This window comes from Phyllostomus hastatus, unplaced genomic scaffold, assembly GCF_019186645.2.
Source record: "Phyllostomus hastatus isolate PE091 unplaced genomic scaffold, TTU_PhHast_1.1 phas_contig_41, whole genome shotgun sequence".
Classification (NCBI taxonomy): domain Eukaryota; kingdom Metazoa; phylum Chordata; class Mammalia; order Chiroptera; family Phyllostomidae; genus Phyllostomus; species Phyllostomus hastatus.
The window spans coordinates 6072661-6093026 of NW_025333876.1; the positions used below are offsets into that span (position 1 = coordinate 6072661).

Genomic DNA, 20366 nt, shown 5'->3' on the forward strand with positions numbered 1-20366 from the left:
GTCATGCCTGTTATGTATGAGGGGCAGAGCCTTAGGTGTTCACCAGGGCTGGTCAGCCCAGCACTGGGTTGTGATGCTGTATGTGGGGGTGAGGTCCAAGAGGGAACAATGGTGCTTGTTCTGCTCTCTGTCAGACTTCAGTCTCTTCTGTCACTTCCCACAGGCAAATTGGGCCCTTCTGGTGCTGATTCCCAGGTGGGTGAGCTTGTGTATATTCTAGGACCCTGTGGGTCTCTCCAATGAACTCTCCTGTGAGGCTGGGAGTTTCTCCCAGCACCTCAACCCCCACAAGTGTTTTCAATCAGTGCTTTTAGGCTTTATTTCCTGGTGCTGGGACCCTGGGCTGCTCGGTCTGTCTCGCTCCCCAGCTTCGCCTGGTTTGTCTGTGTAGGAATGTTGAACCGCTCTGTCAAGCAGCTGCCCTTCGGGCCTCACTGGGTCTACCAGCCACTACCTGTGTTCCGGGGTCCACAAGCCACCAGTTTTTTGTTTGTTTGTTTTTTGCCGCGACCCCTCTCTGCCTGATGCCCGACTCTACCTGCTGCCCAACTCCACCCCTCCTACCAGACTTGATGAATGTGTCTAACTCCTTGGTTGTTGGACTTCTGTACAGTTCAATTTTCTGTCAGTTCTGGTTATTTTTTTTTTGTTTCTAATTTTTCGTTGTTCTTAATTTGGTTGTGGGAGGAGGCACAGTGTGTCTACCTATGCCTCCATCTTGGCCAGAAGTTCTCTTCCAGATACATTTTATTAAAGTGGCATTATAATGATAAAGTTAACTACTTCATTTGCCAGAATAATACTTCCTGGCATTTATGTGAATACAAATAAATTTTCACCAAAGTATATGTTATGTACAAAGTAGGATATAACTGTCCACCTTAGGACATAACTATTACTTACTTGATTCACACAATTAATTGGTAAAAGAAGCAATAATTATTCCTTTATTTTTTAGGTCAGAAAGTCAAGACATCAGGACAATAAATAGCGTAGTCCCAGTGTACAATGATTTTTATTTGTTTGTCTAAATACAAAATTTATGAACTTAGATTTTTAGGTCAAGAAAACTTTTTTGAATAAAAAAGATCAAAAGAAGCTTCTGAATACTCTGCTTTCTGCTCCCATCCCAAAAAGAGTTCCAATCATGTGGGAGAAAGCAAAGGCTGGATCTAAGAGCCAAAACCAACAAAGTGAAATCTCATGGAGGCCCCATAAAAGATCTCTGGTGCATTTCCAAAACTTAGTTGTCCAGGTCCAGGGTTGGGAAGACCATAGCAATGCCTGTGTTAAAGTTTGGGGCTTTGGTTGGTCAAACTACTAAACACTAAGGAAATATAGCTGCTACAAAAGCTAAAGAAATCTTATGTTGCATTAATAGATGCCTGGTGTTTGTATCAAGATGAGAACTAGTCTTATGATTTCCTGGACTGCTCAGTAAATCAGAGGTGTTCTGTCCAATTCTTAACAGTATTTTAAAGAGGGAAATGGGTTAACCAGTGGTAATTTACTAAGATTAAAAATGAAGAGGATGCCGTGAGGAATGCTTGAGAAACTGAGATGAGAAATGGCCAGATCTACTGGGAGTCTAAAGCAAAACCTCAGAGAAGAGATAATAGATGCTGCCACTGGACAGTGTCAGCAGAGGTACACGTGACAACACAGATGAAAATATGTATGAGGGGTAAGCATGACATCATTCGGGCAGAGTAACTCCAAGGGCTACAGCTTGAGTCACAGGGTAAATGGTGATGCCATTGTATCACTACAATGATCAGAACTTTCAGGAGCTACAGGTTTGGTGAGTTGGTTTTGTTCTTGCTGAGTTCCCACCAGAAATGTTTGGTGTGCAATTGAATATACAGATCTAGAACCCTGTGAAGAAGTTTGGGATGCAGCTTAGACTTAGCCATCACTGACATGCAGGTGAAAGTTGCAAACATAGGTGAGAATGACTGATGAGTGCCATCTCAGTTAAGCCAGTCACTTGACAACCTGGTTTTGGCCATCACATTTCTGAGATTATACTGTCTAGTATTTGGGCCAAATTTTCAAAAGCTTTAATTCTCTTATGAATGTAATTTTCAGTTCAGTCCCTTAAACAGAATAACAACAAGGACAATCCATCCTTCCTCACATGGACCGTGTGAGTGTGTCAACAGTAGTATAGACAGGGAGATTTACTTATATTGAACCCTCTCATCAGAATGCTCCATGGCAAGCCCAGAAAAATGTGTCCTTAAACCCCACCTGAATTTGAGAAAACGCCAGGCAGTTATACTACGGGCATTCTGCTCAAACTTGCAAAATTCAACAAGGAAGAATGTGAATGTAAATGAAGTTGAATTTCAAGCCATTAAGATCTGGTTCTAAAGTTTTTCTTTTTTTTTTTTAAGATAATGTCTGCTTCAACAAATCTCTGTATCACAGATTCTGGGATAAATAAAGGTGATTCAAGAGAAGAGTTACTTACTGGAGTCAGATTTTTAAAATGTGTTTTTACATTTTGTTAGAAATTATCAAATTGTTTGAAAGGTTGGAGCCAGTTTTTAATAGGGATTTTTTAAATAAGTGTCTTCTGTATGTTTAATTGTGATGTTGTTTAACAAAATAGAGAATAATGCCAATTTATAGTTTTTCCTTCAGTCCTGTTTCCAAGATGGCTCGATCTTATTTCTCTAATGTCTGTACTTTCACATGATGTAACACTTGGTGGGCTACAGGACTGCTGTCCTTGTCATGTTATGGACACTGGTGTTATGTCATATCTTGCCTCATTTGCATTTTGAATTTGCTTCTTTCCTCTGAAGCAAGTTCTTTTTTCTCATCCCCATCTCCATTGGGAAGAGTTGACCAAGGAGCGTTTTTGTGTCACCTCTACATAGATAAGTCACTCTGTGTAGCAATAACTAGTTTGTTATAGATCTGCTTCTTTCTAATGGATAGGTTCTTGAGAGCAGAGACCTTGCTTGGACTTAGCATGGTGCCAGACACATAGTAGATGCTCAATAAATGGGCTTACCAAAGAGAAGCGAAGAAAGGAGGAAAGAGAGATATGCTTATAAGGAGCACCTGAAGAATTTGAGCAGAAGGGACCTGAGACATAGGAGAAAAAACAGGAGATAATAGTATATATCACAGAAGCCAAAGGAGCAGAGAATTTTAATGGGAAAGGCCAGTCATTATTGTTATTAGCTATCGAGAGCCAATGAGATAAGTTCTGAAAATCTTTGTTGTAGTTTTAGGAACTACACCTGAGGTAACATAGCAGGTGTTTCCAACCCCACACAAAGATGTGCTGGCAAGGAGAGGCAGCAGGTGACCTCTAGAGGTATATACCAATAGAGCAGCTTGACATAGTGATATCCATCTTCTTACATTCTACATAATAATTTTTTTCCTGGTGTCAAACTGTTTAAAAAACTGAATAAAGAGCCCTGGCTGGTGTACCTCAGTGGATTGAGCACGGGCTGCGAACCAAAGTGTTGCAGGTTCGATTCCCAGTCAGGGCACATGCCTGGGTTGCAGGCCACGGCCCCCAGCAACCACACATTGATGTTTCTCTCTCTCTCTCTTTCTCCCTCCCTTCCCTCTCTAAAAATAAATAAATAAAATCTTTTTAAAAATCTTTTTAAAAGTTGGTTTTTAAAAAAAAAACTGAATAAAGTTCAAAATTTTAAAAACATATATTTTCAGGCTTTTCAGTACAGTAGAGTCAAATTGAGATTTGGAAGCTCATTTGGTGAATCCTAACAAGGCTGAAATCTTCCTGGTGACTCATTTCTTAGAAGGTGATAATGAGAAAGATGGTCACAGTAGTAAAATTGTATAATTTAAACCTGCAGCTTTCTCACAAAAAGCAAACTTATTCAGTCATGGTGTTTAAAAACTATCAAAATTAGCAAGATCATAGCTGCAAAATAAGGAAATGTGTCTCTATGGGATATTTGAAAATTCTAAGAAAAAGAACACAATGTCTTACCACCAGAAAGAATAAACTGTTCATGAGATGGTAATATCAGTTAATATAAAATATGCAACTTCTTGAAGGGAAAGGAATTAGACTAATTTAAAAAAGATTAATATGTTGAGTTTTTAGAAGAATAGAGACTTCTAAAAATAATGATTTTTTTAAAGTATAGTAATAGAAAATAAATTCCATATTTAAGATTACTTAATTATGCTATCAGTTTTAAGGAATCCTCTTAGGCCACAGGCCAATATCATTATTCATTTGACTGCCTGAAAAAAAATTACATTCCACTTTTGACAGTCACTATAAAGAGGGTTGGGTAAACCTAACATTGCAATCTATGAATATTCTTTTTTAGATCAAACCAAGCAAAATTTTCTGTGGTTGATTATCATTCATATTCCCTGCCAATTTAAATATTTTGAAAGGAAAGTTTACTTTTTTCACATTCACAGATTTAATACTACTTTTAAATAAATATTGTTCTTTGTTTTCATTGCCTTACAATTATAATAATAGCAAGTTCATGTTATTCCCACTTTTCTTTTTAAGGAAATGTATTGATGAGCTAAATTAATATGTGATTATATTCTCTATGAGAGGAGAATGAGTTGAGCAGGAGAAGGATTAAAATGAGCATGTCAGGAGCCCTCCAGCCCTCTCTTACATCATTTAATTTTTAGAGGATCATGGGATTGAAGGTACCTCTACAATAGGGTAGGGTTTTTTTCTTAATTAAAATTAAATCTCAGGAAAATGTAATACTTTAATTAAGTGCATTTTAATATGAAAGCCTCAACACAGATAATTTATTATTAAAGAAAAATCTGAATTCTCCTTTTGCTTTTTCTCCCTTTCTACCCATGAACACATATAGGCCTGCTGATAGCTCAGTCATGTGGGCAGTTTGAGGTGGGTCGAGGGACCACTGCCCAGTCCCACTGATGATGCAACAGGAATCTACTTCAACTCAGTAATTGTTCTAGGGAAATAGAGAAATACTTTTCCACTTCTTTTAGATTTTATACATGTTTAATAATGTAGACTCCCAGTCAAGATGGAGGCATAGGCAGACATGCTTCATGTCCTCACACAACCACAGAGAGAATTACAACTAAACCTCAAAACAAATTATACCCAGAACTGTCAGAAAATTAAACTGTATGGAAGTCTGACAACCAAGGATTTAAAGAAGCCACGTTCACCCATACAGGTAGGAGGGGCAGAGATGCAGATACAGGCAAAGAGGCAAGGAGATGTGGGGTGATGCAGAGAGGTGGCAACGGTGGCAGAATGGGCAGTCCCACATTCATATGTGGTGGATAAAAGTCAGGAAGGGTACTTCAGGGGCTAGCGATCCCAGCCCCAGGCCAGACCACACACCCCAAGGTTCCAGTGCCAGGAAGATAAATCCCCATAACTTCTGGCTATAAAAACCATTGGGGGTTGGGATAGCTAAAGAAACTGCCGGATTTTCAAGAGATTCTGCCTAAAGGGCTCTCACAGTCTTAGATTGTAAGAAATCCACTCACTCTGGGATTCAGAACCAGGGGAACAGCTGGAAGGGTGCTAGTTGCATGCAGGGAGTGGGCAAAGTGACTGGAAATGGGGCAAGGGCCAGGAAAACCTCCAGAAGCCAGGCAGTGGCACGGTCCCCTCTCCAGGCCCTCCCCCCATGAAGAGAGTCCCAAACAAAGTGGCGAAGCAGGTTGCCCCATGCTGGTGATTACATAAGGTTCTGCCTCACACAATTTACGGGTGCCTTTTCTACAACAGGCCATGCTACTAAGACAGGGATTTAAAACAGCTCTACCTAATACACAGAAACAAACCCAGGGAGGCTGCCAAATTGAAGGGACAAAGAAATATAGCCAAAATAAAAGAACAAAACAAAAACCCAGAAAAAGACCTAAATAAAACAGAGATAACCAACCTTTCAGGTGCAGAGTTCAAAATACTGGTGATCAGGATACTAAAAGAATGCATTGAGTACAGCAACAACATAAAGGAAGAAATGGAGGTTACACTAAGTGAGATAAAGAAAAATCTATAGGAAACCAACAGTGAAGGGGAGGAAGCTAGAATTCAAATTAACAATTTGGAACATAAGGAAGAAATAAACATTCAACCAGAACAGCAAGAAGAAACAAGAAAAATGAGGATAGTATATATAAGAAGCCTTTGGAACATCTCCAAATGTGATAACATCCAAATCATAAGAATTCCAGAAGGAGAATGGGAAGAGCAAGACATTGAAAACTTATTTGAAAAAATAATGAAAAACTTCCCCAATTTGGCAAAGGAAGTGGACATACAAGTCTAGGAAGCACAGAGAGTCCCAAGGAGTTGGACCCAAAGAGGGCCACACCAAGATACATCATAATTAAAATGCCAAAGGTTAAAGATAAAGTCTTAAAAGCAGCAAGAGAAAAGCAGAGAGTTACCTACAAAGGAATTCCCATAGATGATCAGCTGATTTCTCAAAAGAAATTTTGCAGGCAAGAAGGGACTGGTGAGAAGTATTTGAAGTGATAAAAAGCAAGGACCTATAACCTAGATTACTCTATCCAGCAAAGCTATCATTTAGAGGGGAGATAAAGTGCTTCCCAGACAGGATAAAGCTAAAGGAGTTCATCTTCACCAAGCCCTTATATGAAATGTTAAAGGGACTTATCTAAGAAAAAGAAAAAGATTAAAACTATGAACATATGAAAAATGGCAACAAATTCACAACTATCAACAACTGAATCTAAAAAAATAAACTAAGCACAAATGACCAGAACAAGAACAGAATTGCAGCTATGGAGATCATTTGGAGGGTTATCAGCTGGAGGGGAGGGGAGAGAATGGGGGAAATGGTGCAGGGAGTAAGAATCACAACTGATAGGTACAAAATAGACAGGGGGGTGTTAAGAATACTATAGAAAACGGAGAAGCCAAAGAATCTATATGCACAACCCATGGACATGAACTAAGGAGGGGGATTGCTGGAGGGAAGAGTGGACTGGGCGGAGGGGGGCAAAGGGGTAAAAATTGAGACATCTGTAATAGCATAATCAATATAATATATTGAAAAAACAATGCAGCATGGCGTTATAATTTAAAGCATGGACTTGACCATGGGCCTTGGAGTCAGGTAAATTTGTCTTCAGACCTTCTCCCCCAATTTCTAGAGTTTTGACTCAGTGCCTCAGCATGACCTCTAGGACAGGGTGGTTAGGAAGAGTTAGGAGGTAATGCAGGTCAAAGGCTTAGCACAGAATCTGGCCAGCATGAAACATGCAATAAATGATGGCTGTTATTATAAAGCATTCCAGATGCGTAAATATTGCACTCCGTGCTTCCAGCCAGTCTCCTGAAGACAAGGACAAAATCACCTGTGCACTCTGTGCAGCTGTACCTGTTGCTCACTGTGTTGCTCACTGCCATTTTCTATCGTATACACTATTGTTTAGGCCCAGGGTGACACTGGGAAATAGGAAAGAGTTCCTAAAGAGCTCCTCCTTCTGCTTGTTACTGCTGTATTTTGTGTCCTTCTATCTGAAACTTAAACAGTGTTTTTGAGAATCCAGTTATGAACTTTTTTCTATTATTAAATCATTATCTCAAACTATAAAAATACTTTTTATTTCTTTACTAGAAAAAATGTATTTTCATTAAGCTAAGGGAGATTTGAGCAGTCTCGTGGGCTTTAAAAAAGTTTCGTACAGGCCACTTGTTTTGAAACTTAGGGTACATTTCAATTTTATAAAACAGTGGTAAGTCCTGTGAGAAAAACAATGTGTTTCTCAGAATTAATAAGATAACCCAATAATCTAATTATGTAAATTCAATTGCTGTGTTGTAATTATGATTGTTGGATTATAATGGCAACCATAATGTGGACATTTTGTTTAAAAAACACTTTTGAGAAAATGTGTTGTAGTTTGAAGACCTGATGCTGAAGAATAAGAGAACAGAGAATGAAAACTCTCTTGGTATGGAAGTGTATCATTAATTAGGTGAAGAAACCTAACCCCTACATTTTAACAAACACTAAAACCTACATGGGATCCAGGAAACCAAAGTAAACAGTGCTTTCTGAACCAATCCCTACATCCTTTATGATGTTCTGTATGTACTGATCCCAAGCACTGAGAAGAGAAAAAGCAGGTCTTCTTTCTCTTCTGTGAGTGTGTTGGGAGGGAGGGGCATGGGTAGGTGGGGTTGGGTGGAAGAGAACGTAGCCCTGGGGCAAGGCTGCAGAGGATAAATGGGTTAAGATTTCTGCGCAGTTTAAGAAAAGACTGAAATATTTCTACATAAACACAGCAAGAGGTAAGGGAATAGAGAAAGTAAGAAGACATGTAACCAGTCAAGGTGATAAATGCTGGTTTTTCTCAGAGCCCCAAAGCCATGGCCCTATGAGTGGAAAGCCAGGCAGAAGCCGGCAAGGATAACAACATCCACATTGTGTTTGTTGAGTGGAGGCCAGCATCATGGTCAGGGTCACAGCTTGTTTGCTAGACCTCTGACTTGGTAGCCAGACAGCTGGCCACCCTCAGGCAGGTACTGCACAGGATGGAGGGGGTGTGGCTGTGCGGTTCCCGGCACTGCTGCCAGACGCCGCCCAGTGGTTCCTTCCTGATCATCACCCACCATCTCTTCTCTCCAGCCAGCTTCCTGTCGGCTGCCTGCCAAATAAGGAATTTAATGAGGACGGATGTGTGTTCTGTGTATGTAGTTTGGAACAAAAGTTATGAGGGTGTGTAAAAAATGTTCCTTGAAAACTTTAAAATCTGTAAGAGTTTGGAAGCAAAGGATGAGACCTACAATTTGCATAGGTATTCGTTCTTAGGTATTCATTCTTAAGTAGCAAGTTGTGTTTGTTGTACGGCACTGCATCAATAAAACAGAAATTTCTCCCAGCAACCATTGCCCCGCTGTCCTGTGTCTGCCAGAGCAGGGAAACAGGGCCACACCTGCTCCATTCCCCTAATGAATTTTTGCATCTCTCCTCCCCTGTGCTATTCAGTGTTGAAAGGAGGGGCCACTTAGTAATTCTACACCTGTTAAGTCCACGCCTATCAACTCCTTGAGCTTCCCAAACAAGTGCGTGGCAAAGCATGAGGACGTCTGAACCTGGGTGGAGATGACCCTGGCCACTGCTGGCTGTGGCTTTGCGGGGTTTTGTTAAGCGTCCCTAATGTGGGTCCTGCAATGGCAGTTGATGACAGCAATTTGTATTCCAGAACGAAGAACAAGCTGCAGTCAGCTCAAAATGATTACAAGTCATCAAGACGGAGTAGTCTGCCACCTGAACTACTACTAGGGCACGATGCTAGAGGAAGACTTCAAAGAAACATTAAAAACTTGGAACCCATTCACCTGAGGCGCCCGAAAAAGAGACCATCCATATTTCCAGGTAGGAATTGTTACATTTATGCCTGCCAATTAAAAAAAACACAAAAACATACAAGGCTTGTATTTTATTTGTTACCATTAGATGTGTTCCATTTAAAGTTAACTTGGGACACATTTCAGAGTTTAAAGTAGCCAAATCAACATGTTTGAATGTAAAAAATAGAATGATTTTTCTCCCTGAAACACCCCCAGCCCCGTGTCTTTTATTTTCCTAACACCTTTAAGGGTCTGTGGATAAGCAGCTGTTTCATTACTTGTCAGGAGCAGCTTTGCCTGCAGTCTTTCAGAAGTCCCTGCTGCCTTTCATTCTCTGGCATTTTTTCTTTATTTTGCAAGATTATTGGATTGTTGAGTGAAGCTGATGTTTGTGTGCCCCAGAAATTAACACCATTAAATATTCGGATGCATGCTTCAAATTCCTGTCTTGCATGGGCGCCTAAAACCTTTGGTAGAAAAGAGCTCAATCAAACAATGTGGATGGTGAAATGCGGGAGAGCTCAGAGGCCTCACTGCTTTTAATGTGGATGAAGGGACTCTGATGTCTGATTTAGATGTCCCTGCCTGGGTGGTTCAGACGGGGAGATGGTGTAAGATGCCTGTGACAGTGAGCTCTTCCCGAGGGATCACTGAAGAATATTAATTTAGTCAACCTGATTTCAATAGTATTTGCATGGGGATTTCCTGGAGAAACTGAAAGTGGCTTTTTTGTTATGATTAATTGGTTTATCAAAGTCTTCAGGGAGGACAGATTAGAAACAACTACTGAGAGCTAATTCTATGGTGGTAGAAAAGGAAAAAAGTAATTTAATTAGGCTTTACTTCATAAAAATGGTATTGACTCCCCTGTTAGCTGAGTTTTTGCATTGCTTTAGAAAATAGCTGGGAGGTGATTTAGAAATATGGGGCTCAAGGCCACAACCTGAAAATTACACTGCTTAAGGAAGCTGTTGTTTCATGAATTTCTTTTTGGTTCGGTAATGTTGCCCTGATGTCAAACTCCCCTGCAGGAAAAAGCAAGGCCCAGACTGGCAGGGGCCAGTGGTGTGAGTGTGTGCGTGTGTGAATATGCTGGGGGAGAAGGAAGGGCTGCTGTGATATGGAAAATGCTATAGGGGGGAATATTTACCTGTTTAAAGTATCTCAAAACAGTTGCTTTCTGCCTGTGCTCTTTGATCTGCAAGCCTGGAAGCATCGCCCTTCCAGCTGGTTCCCTAGTACTTCAGGGACCTTCTTCTAGCCCTGTTCTTCACCTGCTGTGCTTTCTTCTCTCCCTTTGTTCTTTGGGCTAATATGTCTGGATCTATGTAGGTATGGTTCTTCCTGTTCTTCTCCACCACCAAACCTTCCTCCCAGCCCTCATGAGGGCTTCCCCTCCTTTCCAAACAACCAAATTCCAGGACACTTCACTTCCTCCAGCCACAGTTCCCATTTTGGCCTCTCTTCAAGATCACCTAGCTCTGGGCTATAAGCTACAGTCACAAAATTGTGAGAAGACCTGTTACTTGAACCACACACAGGTTATACTTTCTGAGATCTTGAAATGTCATGATTAATGTAACAGGGTGGAGTGTGAAAAGAGCATTGGACTTAGGGGAGCTGAGTTCTAGTCTAGACTGTGTCCCTAAATGGCTGTGTGTGTTTTCTAAGCCACCTCATTGACACCTGTTGCCTTCAAGCACATTATTTATTTCTGCTTATTTCTGACCCCCTGTCCTTTCCTTGGGAACAGCAACAGATGGCTCTTACCATCTTTCTCCCAGTCTTTCTGCCAGGGTCTCCAGTTGACAAACTTGTGAGCCACCTGCCGAGAGTTTGAGTACTACAGGCTGCTTGATGTCTTCCTTCAGCTAAGCCTGACTCCATTGTCACGCAGGTTGCATGAATTTCTTTTTATAATGGATGACTTAGAAATGCTACTGGGCTGCAAATCCTAAACATCAACTGTGAGCAGAAATGTGGGTAGATTGTGAGAAGCATTTCCCATTTTATACTGCTATATAGTTGGACCTGAGGGTCAGAGAAATTAAATTGCAACTTAGAATTAATAACTGACAAAACTAGGCCTCAGACCTGGCTCTTTGCACTACAGCACTGAAGCTGCTTCCCTCAGTTGTGTTGCACCCCATTGTCATCTGTTGTTCCTGTTGCAGGAGAAACTCCCAGACATTCGGTTCTTCTTGTCTATGCAGTAAAGAATTACAGATAAGCAAGTATATTAGCATGCAAGCAGGATTTATTGGTGATATGTTCTCATGGGAGAGAATGGGCCTTGCTGAGGTCAGGGAGAAAGACAAGGGCAGAAGTAGCAAGAGCAAGGATAGCCAGAGGCCAGGCAGCCAGAGAGCGAGCCAAGAGGGAGCCCTTTGTTCTGAAGACTTGCATAGTTGGCAGGATAGGGGTGAAGAAGTTACATACTGAGCCCTGGCCGGTGTAGTTCAGTGGATTGAGCTCGGACCTGAGAACCAAAGGATCAAGGTTCAATTCCCAGTCAGGGCAGATGCCTGGGTTGCAGGCCAGTTCCCAGCAAGGGACACACAAGAGGCAACCATACATTGATATTTCTCTCCCTCTCTCCTTCCCTTCCCCTCTAAAGATAAATAAAAATTTTTTAAAAAGTTACATACTGATTGACAGAGAAAGGTGGTGCCAACTTTCTGTGGGGGTGGGGGCATGAATACCCAAAGGTGTTAATGGGCATTTAACACCTTTGGGCACTATGGGCCCTTTCCTGCCTTTCAGGCCTTGGGACGAAAACACATTTTCAAAGGCCTTCTTTCCCAGATAGTGGAAACCATACATAGAATTTCAGGCACTGCCCTCCTCTCATGTTAGCGTGGTATTTCCTATGATGTTGTAACACCTGGCAAGATTACTAGACCAAGCTCAGGACAGCTGAGTTAGTGGGTGAGACATGTCTCCCTCCTCCTCCCTACCTTTGTTTGCTATCTCTCCTACCTAACATTATGATTTGTCTGAAGAGATTCGAGTCTGGAGGACATGTCAGTGTTCCAAAATGCATTTGTCTGGACCCTCACATGCACACAGACAACTTTACCCTGCACCTCAAATCTCATATTTTCAGTCCCATGCTGAATGACTGATTGGTCAATCAGTTCATTCATTTACTCCCTCACTCATTCATTCATGAAATATTCATTCTGTCCTGAACTGTGTTAGGAATAGACCTTCAAGAATCCAGCTACATATCACCCTTCTGTTCTTATCTCACATTTTTCCTTTAAGGGACATTGCACCCTGAGGATAGTTACACATCCAAAATGCAAACTTTTTGCTTCCTTCCCTTACTTAGAATTCTTCAGTGGTTACCACTGTTCTTAGAATAAAGTTCAGACTGTATAATGCAAAGTACAAGAGACTGCATAATTTACCACCACTTCCATCCCTAGCCCCATCTGTTAGCACACCTTCCCCTCACATCCTCATAAACTCAGCCAGCTTCAGATCCCTACGGCCCAACATGTGTGCCCTTCTAGGGAGGTGCTATATACCCTGCCTGCAGAGCTTTACCTCTCTAATTCCTACCTTGGCTTTAGGTATCAGCTCAACATTCCTTCTTCTAGGAAGTTTTTCTAACCTCCACATCGGGGCTAGGTCCATTCTGTGCCCTCCTCATAACACTCAGACTTTATCACACTGTACTATAATTATCTGTTTGTCTGTATCTCTCACCAACCGGTGAACCAGGGACCGTATCAGTCTTGTTAACCATTGTATCCCTAGTACCTGTCACAATACCTGGCACATAGTATGTGCTCAATAAATATTTATTATTTACTCAGATTGTGCCAAAATGAGTTAACTCTTGGCATAGCTTGTATGCTCTGCCTTCTTCCAGACTCTGTTTGTGCTATTCTCAGTCACACACACATGCGCGCACTCTCCTGCATTCCTATTGTGCCCTTCCATTTTCTACCTCACCTTTAAGGCCCAATTCAAGTCTTCTGAGTTCTGCAGCCACCCAGCCTTCCACTTCCATCCTCTTGGAGTTTTTTCTCTATTATGCCAGCACCTCCTTGGCCTCAGTGCTGCATAAAACTGTAACAGAGAGTCCTACCTAGGATTGTGTTCAATTGCCTTAGGTTGTACATGGATTCAGTGGCCACTTTGTCACCCCGGTGCAACTGTTAAGTTTTTGTTTATATAGAAACTTTTTGAAAACATGGAGTATATTTTATATGTCCTAAAAAGGCCCCATTGTCTAGGAGGGGGAATTGGCACATAGTAGGTATTCAGTCAACATCTGGTAGTTTATTAACTAATTTGCTGTACAGTTGTGTCCACCCTGGAGGGCCTATCTGATTGCAGCTCCAGGAAAGAGCTGGATGGAAGTTAGAGACTGTCACTCTTGCTGGGGAAAGTGCAGGTATCCCTTGTCGCGGTGCAGTTCATTCACTGAAAAGTGTGCTGGGATTATACCATATGCCTGGAACTATTCTAGACCTTGGTGGAGAGCAGAGGGTAAGATAGCATCTGGTCCAGGCTGATGGGAATTTTCCTGTCAGAGTGCTTGCCAGTTGTGCAACTCAAATACCTTTTGGATACAGGAATGAAGGATCACCATACTGACAATAATGAATCTTAAAAATATAACCAATATACTTAAAAACCATACTTTTACATAAACATCGAAACCCAACACTTTTTATTCCATTAAAGAAATTTCAACAACTGAATTCTAGTTTGAGCTGTGCAGTAGAAGTGCTCCAGCCTCAGGTCTCCCAGGCCTGGTGGTGACAGTAATGGTCTCTGCAGTGGGCAGCAGCCTGGTTTCCCCTCCTCCTGAAAGGCTTGCAGCAGCTCCGTAGCAGGGGGCTCAGCCCGGTCACAGAAAGCAAAGGAAAGAGAGAAGCAGTCCTAACATACACCATAGTCACGGGCACACTGGATGACAATGAGCATCATCTGCATCTGGAAGAAAGCAGGGCTCAGGTGCCCAGGTACACTGGACTGTTCGTTCAGCACTCTTAAGCAAGCAAGTTGTGTATTCAATAATCTAGTTCTCAAAATACTCTACTGATTTTACAGTCATCTGTTGTGAAAAGCAAGGAGCCATCTGCTCCAAGGAAACAGACAGCCACACAGACTTCTTTGCTGTGTAGTCAGAGGATGGGCATGATGAAGGCTGCTCAGAGCCAGGAGGAGCAGGGGGCTCTGGCCAGAACTCACATGGCAGATACACAGCGTGGAGGTTAACTGTGATTCTCGTTTTAACTGAATTCTCTCCACAAGGCATTTTTTTCAAATCCACAATCTAAAAAATGTTATTTAAAATTATTATTTTTATAGTCAAGCAGATTGCAGACATTTCTAAATGAAACTGCTTTTTTTGTGGTTTTTGTTGGTTTTTATTGGAAACACAGGTTGTCATTACAACAATGGCAGTTAGATGCATCCTGGCCTCCCTTAGGGTGACCAGGAGACTGTGGGGACAACAGTTTGGTTCGGGCTGCCACTTGCAGTAATGAGCACCTACTTGTCACAGGCACAGTGAGACACTGGAATTAAGCATATCTCCTCTAGTGTCCTGTTCTCTGTTAGAATTCTCTCATTCCAGAACCCTGCTGAAGACTGCATTGATGTCGCTTCAGCATGGGCCTACAGGGATGTAGAAAAGTTTCGTCAGGGCCTCCTTAAAGATGTGCTGTGACAAGAAAGCCTCTTGGATGGTGTTTAGTTGTCACAGGCTCTGCATGGGCTTAGTGGTTCCACTTTGTGATGACAGGAACTATGTTTCGTACACCTGGGATTCCCACAACACCCACCACAGGGCTTTGCATGTGATAGGTGCTTGCAAGGTACTGAAATAGGCAAGGTGAAGATATGTGAGGATAAGGTGTCACAACCACTCTGCGGGCCCCATTCCAGCCTGGTTGTTCCTAGGCCACTTCCAGAGTAGCCATGCTCAGGGGCCAAGTTAAGGAGGCTTGAAGGCAAGACGTGGACCCTCTCCTCTCATGAAATGGTTTCAACCAAGGAATGTCATCTAGTGAGTAGCTTTCTCACAATGGGGTTCAAGTTCTGATCCCCATCTTACTAAAAGTAGAACCTGGGGTAAGTCCCTTGATGTCTCAAACCAGTTTTGCAGGTTGTGTTAAACTCAAATGAGATAAGGTGTGACTATGAAATGATGGACCAGATTTAACTATGTTCTCTTAGTCTTTGGTGGCATTAGAGGTTTTATTTTCATAATTTAGTACTTTCTTTTAATGGGTGGGTAGTGGGTATAATTGTGATGCCTTTGCAAATCTTCACTAATGGAAAGTTATCCAAAGTTTTGCTAAGCAGACCCTCTGCTAATGTAAATTCTATGTAATGAGATGCCAGGAAAGACTATTTTATTTTAATTTTCTCATATATAAGGATGACATGGAAACTTTCTTTGTAATGTAAATTTCGATGTATTTTTCTTAACATGCATCATGAAACTTGAGAGTAGTCATGTAAAGCCTTTGAAAATTGTTTGCTACTAGAAGCATCAATGCCTATGCTTTATAAACTTGCAGCCTTGATTTGTTTAATATTTTTGCCTACTTTTGTCTTGTGAAGGCCTTGCTTTTGGAAATTCAGCCCTTAAGCTTTTCTCTGAACTAAAACTTGGAATAGGAAGGTAATTGGTTTACACTGGTGATTTTAAAGAATAGCTTAGGGGCTCTGGCTGGGAATCTCAGTTGGTTAGAGTGTCCCCAAGACACCAATGTTGCAGGTTCAGTCCCTGGTCAGGGCACATGCAACAGTCAATGAGTGAATGCATAAATAAGTGGAGCAACAAATTGATGTTTCTCTCTCTCTCAAATAAATAAATAGTAAAAAAAAGAAAAATAGCTGATATGTGAAATTGTAAATGAATTCACTCAAAATTAATCTTTTTAAAATATTTGCAGTGTTAGTCAAAAACTTTTGAAGCTCAACATTTAACATATTGGTTTAAAACATTTATGGCTTTTCTTACTAAAAAATATGCAACAAAAATTGAGGTAGCCTGTTTACTTAAATAATCAAATTTATTTATTGGACAAGCTTATTCAGGGGGATGTTCTTGCTTTGCTTTCTAAAAAGAAACAAAAGCAAACTTTAAGGATATCAGTGGTAACCCAGTTACTTTGAAGGAAAACAAAAATGTAAAGTGCTGATACTGTAATGTTTATATGCATGATTTGTAAGCAGGGATTTTTACCTTTGTACAGAGACTGAGAGTGAGCTCAGCATAAGCAGAAGGCATCTGATTTATATCTCGACTTCAGGCTTTTCTCCTGTCATAAAAAAAAAATACAGGGTTCTGAATTCAGGAGTTAATAAAAGTGGCTTACACCACTCCTATATAAAAACAATTCATTTCCATTTGTTGATCTACACTAAATGTAATAGCTTTATCAATTTGAGAGATCCCATACCCTTCCCCACTGCCCCATGCTTAAAAAAATGCTCTTAATATGTATTCATATCTAGACTAAGGAAATATTACATACGTAATTTTATGTTTGCTCAATATACTTTGGTGATCCTTTTTAAACATTTTAAGTGTCTATATAAATAATGTACTTTTAACAAATATTTAGGGAGAAATGGCCATTTGGTTACTCAGTTGCATAAGAAATGACCATATCCTAACATTCTTTTGCTTCAAATATTTTAAGACTGTGTAAAGGATGTTGGCCTTCAAAATTTAATTAGAATACCTCCACCTTTTTTAAAAAATCTAGAAAAATATAGATATGGGGATGGGGGTTACAAAATGAGATTAAATGGGTAGCCATTTTTAGGTGACATACATGTAAAACTCTCATCACAAGGTGGTGAGAGTATTTTTCAGTCACCATTTTAAAACCTTGCCGTCCTAAGTGGGGCGTGAGTTCATGTTTTGTGCTGAACAACTGGTTGTCAGGCACACCCTTGAACATGCTGGGCATTGAGAGTGTGTTTAGAGGTGGAGAGACCAAATGGTGGTGTGGACCGTCGTCCTGAGGTCAGAAGCACCAGTGGCACTACTCAGCTATCAGGTAGCACACTTCTCTCCCACCCCAATACTTCAGAAAGACTAAAGTCATCCTCATGGATAATCAATACTGGGTGGCTTTTTAGGGTTATTATGGGCAATAAAGGTACAATTTAAAAAAACATTCCTTAGTTTTGAAGTATCAAAATACGTGCCCAAGGGTAAATGGAAAATATCCTTGAGAGAGATGACATCTATTCATCAAAATTATATAATGCTGAATTTTGGGGTGTAAAAACACTGTGCAAGGACTGAAGATGGCAAAGACATCAATACACAGTGTTTAATTTCTCACTGGAAGAGCAGGGCACATCAATGTGGGCATTGGATTTTCTGTGGCAACTAGTATTTAAGCTCCCTGATGCGCTAGCTAAAGGCAACACTGACACCCTGTCATCGGGCACAGAAGCCCTGACTGGCAGTGAGTCTGCCTGCAGGAAAGTCCCTGGAGGGGACCTTAGTCCTCCTCCTTCTCCTCCTCTGGGTTTCCTTGCTGGAGGTTTGTTACTTTTTATAGTTGCTTCTCTTTTCTTCTCTCTCTAACAAACAGCTACATGGGAAAGGGTCCGAAGCTGAATGTCCCTCCCCAAGGGCCCAACTCAGGAAGGGTTTCCATTCTTTTGAGATTTTCAAACCCCTGTGTGACTAAGGGAATATTAATGTATCAGTATTTGTTTTTAAAGTAAACTTTATTAACATTCAGATTTACAGAGAAATTACAAAGATAGGTTTCCCACAGAGCCCACCCCCAGTTTCTCTTATTATTAACATCTCAGGTGAGTTTGGTACTTTTTTTACAATTAATGAACCAGCTTTGGTAGGTTATTGACTGAAGTCTGTCTTGATTCATATTTCCTTAGTTTTTTCCCAAATGTCTCTTTTGTGCTCCAGGACCCACATCCCATGTCTCCCTGGGCTCCTTCCATTGTGACAGTTTCTGAGGCTTTCCTTGGTTTGGGTGGTCCTGACAGTTCTGAGGACAGGTCAGGTATTTTATAGAATGTTGCTCAGTTTGGGAATTTGATATTTTTCTGGGATGAAGACTTTTCACTGTATACCTTTCAAAAGTTGAAAAAAAAATAGCTGAATTATGTTCAATCTATTTCCTATTCAAAAATTTAAGTAATTTAAAAGACCTAAACTATGGGAACTAGGAAGAAGAAAAAGGAGAGGAAAGAGGGAGGAGGGAAGGAAAAGGAAGAAGTGAAAGAGAGAAGAAGGAGGAGAGTAGGTGAAGAGAGGGAGGGAGGGACAGGGAGGCTTTGGTGAGAGGCAGCCCTGCCCAGGACTCCCCACTCTGGGCGCTGACATCCAGCTCCCAGGCCTGGCCTGGCCTGGCCTCAGAGAAGCACACTGTGCTGAGGGGTCTCTGCCATTCCTCAGCCAGCTTTGTTTTGTCCTTGCACTAGGAGTGGGGACAGCAGAGGTGGAAAGTCCTTTTGGTACTAGGGGTTCCTTGGGCCTGAAGACCTGGGACAGGTGCCAAGGAGGAAAAGGGGGTGACCCCTTGGCCGGGTCTGGATGCACTGACTGCATCACCACCACTGCTGGTGGGGTCCAGGTTGTTCCCACGTGGTCATGACCACCATCATCACCCAGTCCTGTTTATGGAAGGCAGACAACATGTTGGAGGGGCGGTGCACAGATTCCGCTAATACTTGGGCCACCAGTTTTCAAGGACTTCGCTGATCACGTCAGTATAATGAAACACACATGTACTTCTTCACAGCTCCTCAGAATCTGGGCAGGTGCTGAGTCCCAACTTGGCATCTCATGGGAGCTGCAGAGGGATCTGCTAGTTGCACCCTTGATTGAGTCTAGAGTAATGGGAGGTCAGTGCCACATGCTCACCAGGGTCCCAGGCTAGAGGTTCCTGCAGGCAATGGCCCCTACACCTGGCCAGTGGTGGATGACTGGTGGCCCAAGACTGGTGGGAGGTGGGGAAACTCCCAGAACAAGCACTTCCCACCCCAGGTCTTTGCAAGGGCTGTTCTCAATCTGACTGCTTTTCCAACATCAGGCTTTTTAAGTTCTTTATAAAATTTTCTTTTAAAATTTATACACAGATAATTTTACCTTCTTTGCTATATAGTTCTATGAGTTTTGACAAAAAAATAGAGTATAACCACCCAGCTGGGGCCCCCCTCCTGCACCTGCGGGCTCCACTGTAAGGTCAGATGCTATTGAGCTTAGGGTTTGGAATCCACTCACCCTGACTTCCTCCAAATGGTGCAGGCCCTGGTGAGGTGAGGGCAGCAATGTAGAAGCCCCTGGGGGCTAGAGGTGGTGGAGAGAAGTCTGTGGTGGGGGCACCCTGGTCTGAGACAGCAGTGGCTTGAAAAGGAGACTCCGAAGTCAGTGGTTGCCCCAGGGTTCTGGGGCTAGATATGTCCAGGAGCGGGTGTTTGGGGAGCTACTCCAGGAGGGCTTTGAGCAGTGCTCGAGGGAGAGCCTGGGTCTGGGGCTGCCCTGCTGCCTCAGAGGCCTCCACAGTGCCCTGAGGCTCAGGCTGCTTCAGGCTGCTTTGGGCAGAGCTGGAACAGATTCCTTGCCTGGTCCTCCAGAATGGACCCCAGCCCAGGACAGCAGAGGGAGTGGGGGTGCCTGCTATGCCCCTATCCTGCTCTGCTGCTCCAGCTTCTGATGCTGAACTTGCTTGTAGTTGATGAAGGTTTACTGGAGACCAGTGAGGAAGCCTTTCTGGTTGTAGGGGATGAGGTCCATGAAGATCTTCTCCAACGGAGTACTGGAGCATAAGCACAGACACTTCACAGGGCAACATGCAGGGGAAGACCACGGGAAGACATGTCGGGGTAGAGGTCTCTGTGGGGTTCTAGGTCTTTGCTGCTGAAATAGAACTGGACCATCCTTGAGTTCCTGAACACAGGGCCCAGTGTGGTTAGCAGCTGCAGTCTCGATGTGGCTACTTCTTTAAATCTCTGCAGGATTTCCATTGAGCTAGATTTCAGGCAGTTC

At 42.1% G+C, this 20366-nt stretch overlaps 1 protein-coding gene across 5 annotated transcripts in view; it reads left to right on the forward strand.

The window, feature by feature from the left end:
- Positions 1–20366, forward strand: part of FRY (FRY microtubule binding protein) — a 541372-nt gene that overhangs the window by 120069 nt on the left and 400937 nt on the right. For 4 of the 5 annotated variants that reach the window (XM_045844742.1, XM_045844745.1, XM_045844744.1 and 1 more), the window contains exon 1: positions 9093–9377. In XM_045844742.1, coding sequence (XP_045700698.1) covers positions 9173–9377 — 205 coding nt within the window. In that variant the 5' untranslated portion in view covers positions 9093–9172. Of the gene's footprint in view, positions 1–9092; positions 9378–20366 lie in introns of those variants that run through there. The other variant, XM_045844752.1, reaches the window with a different exon arrangement.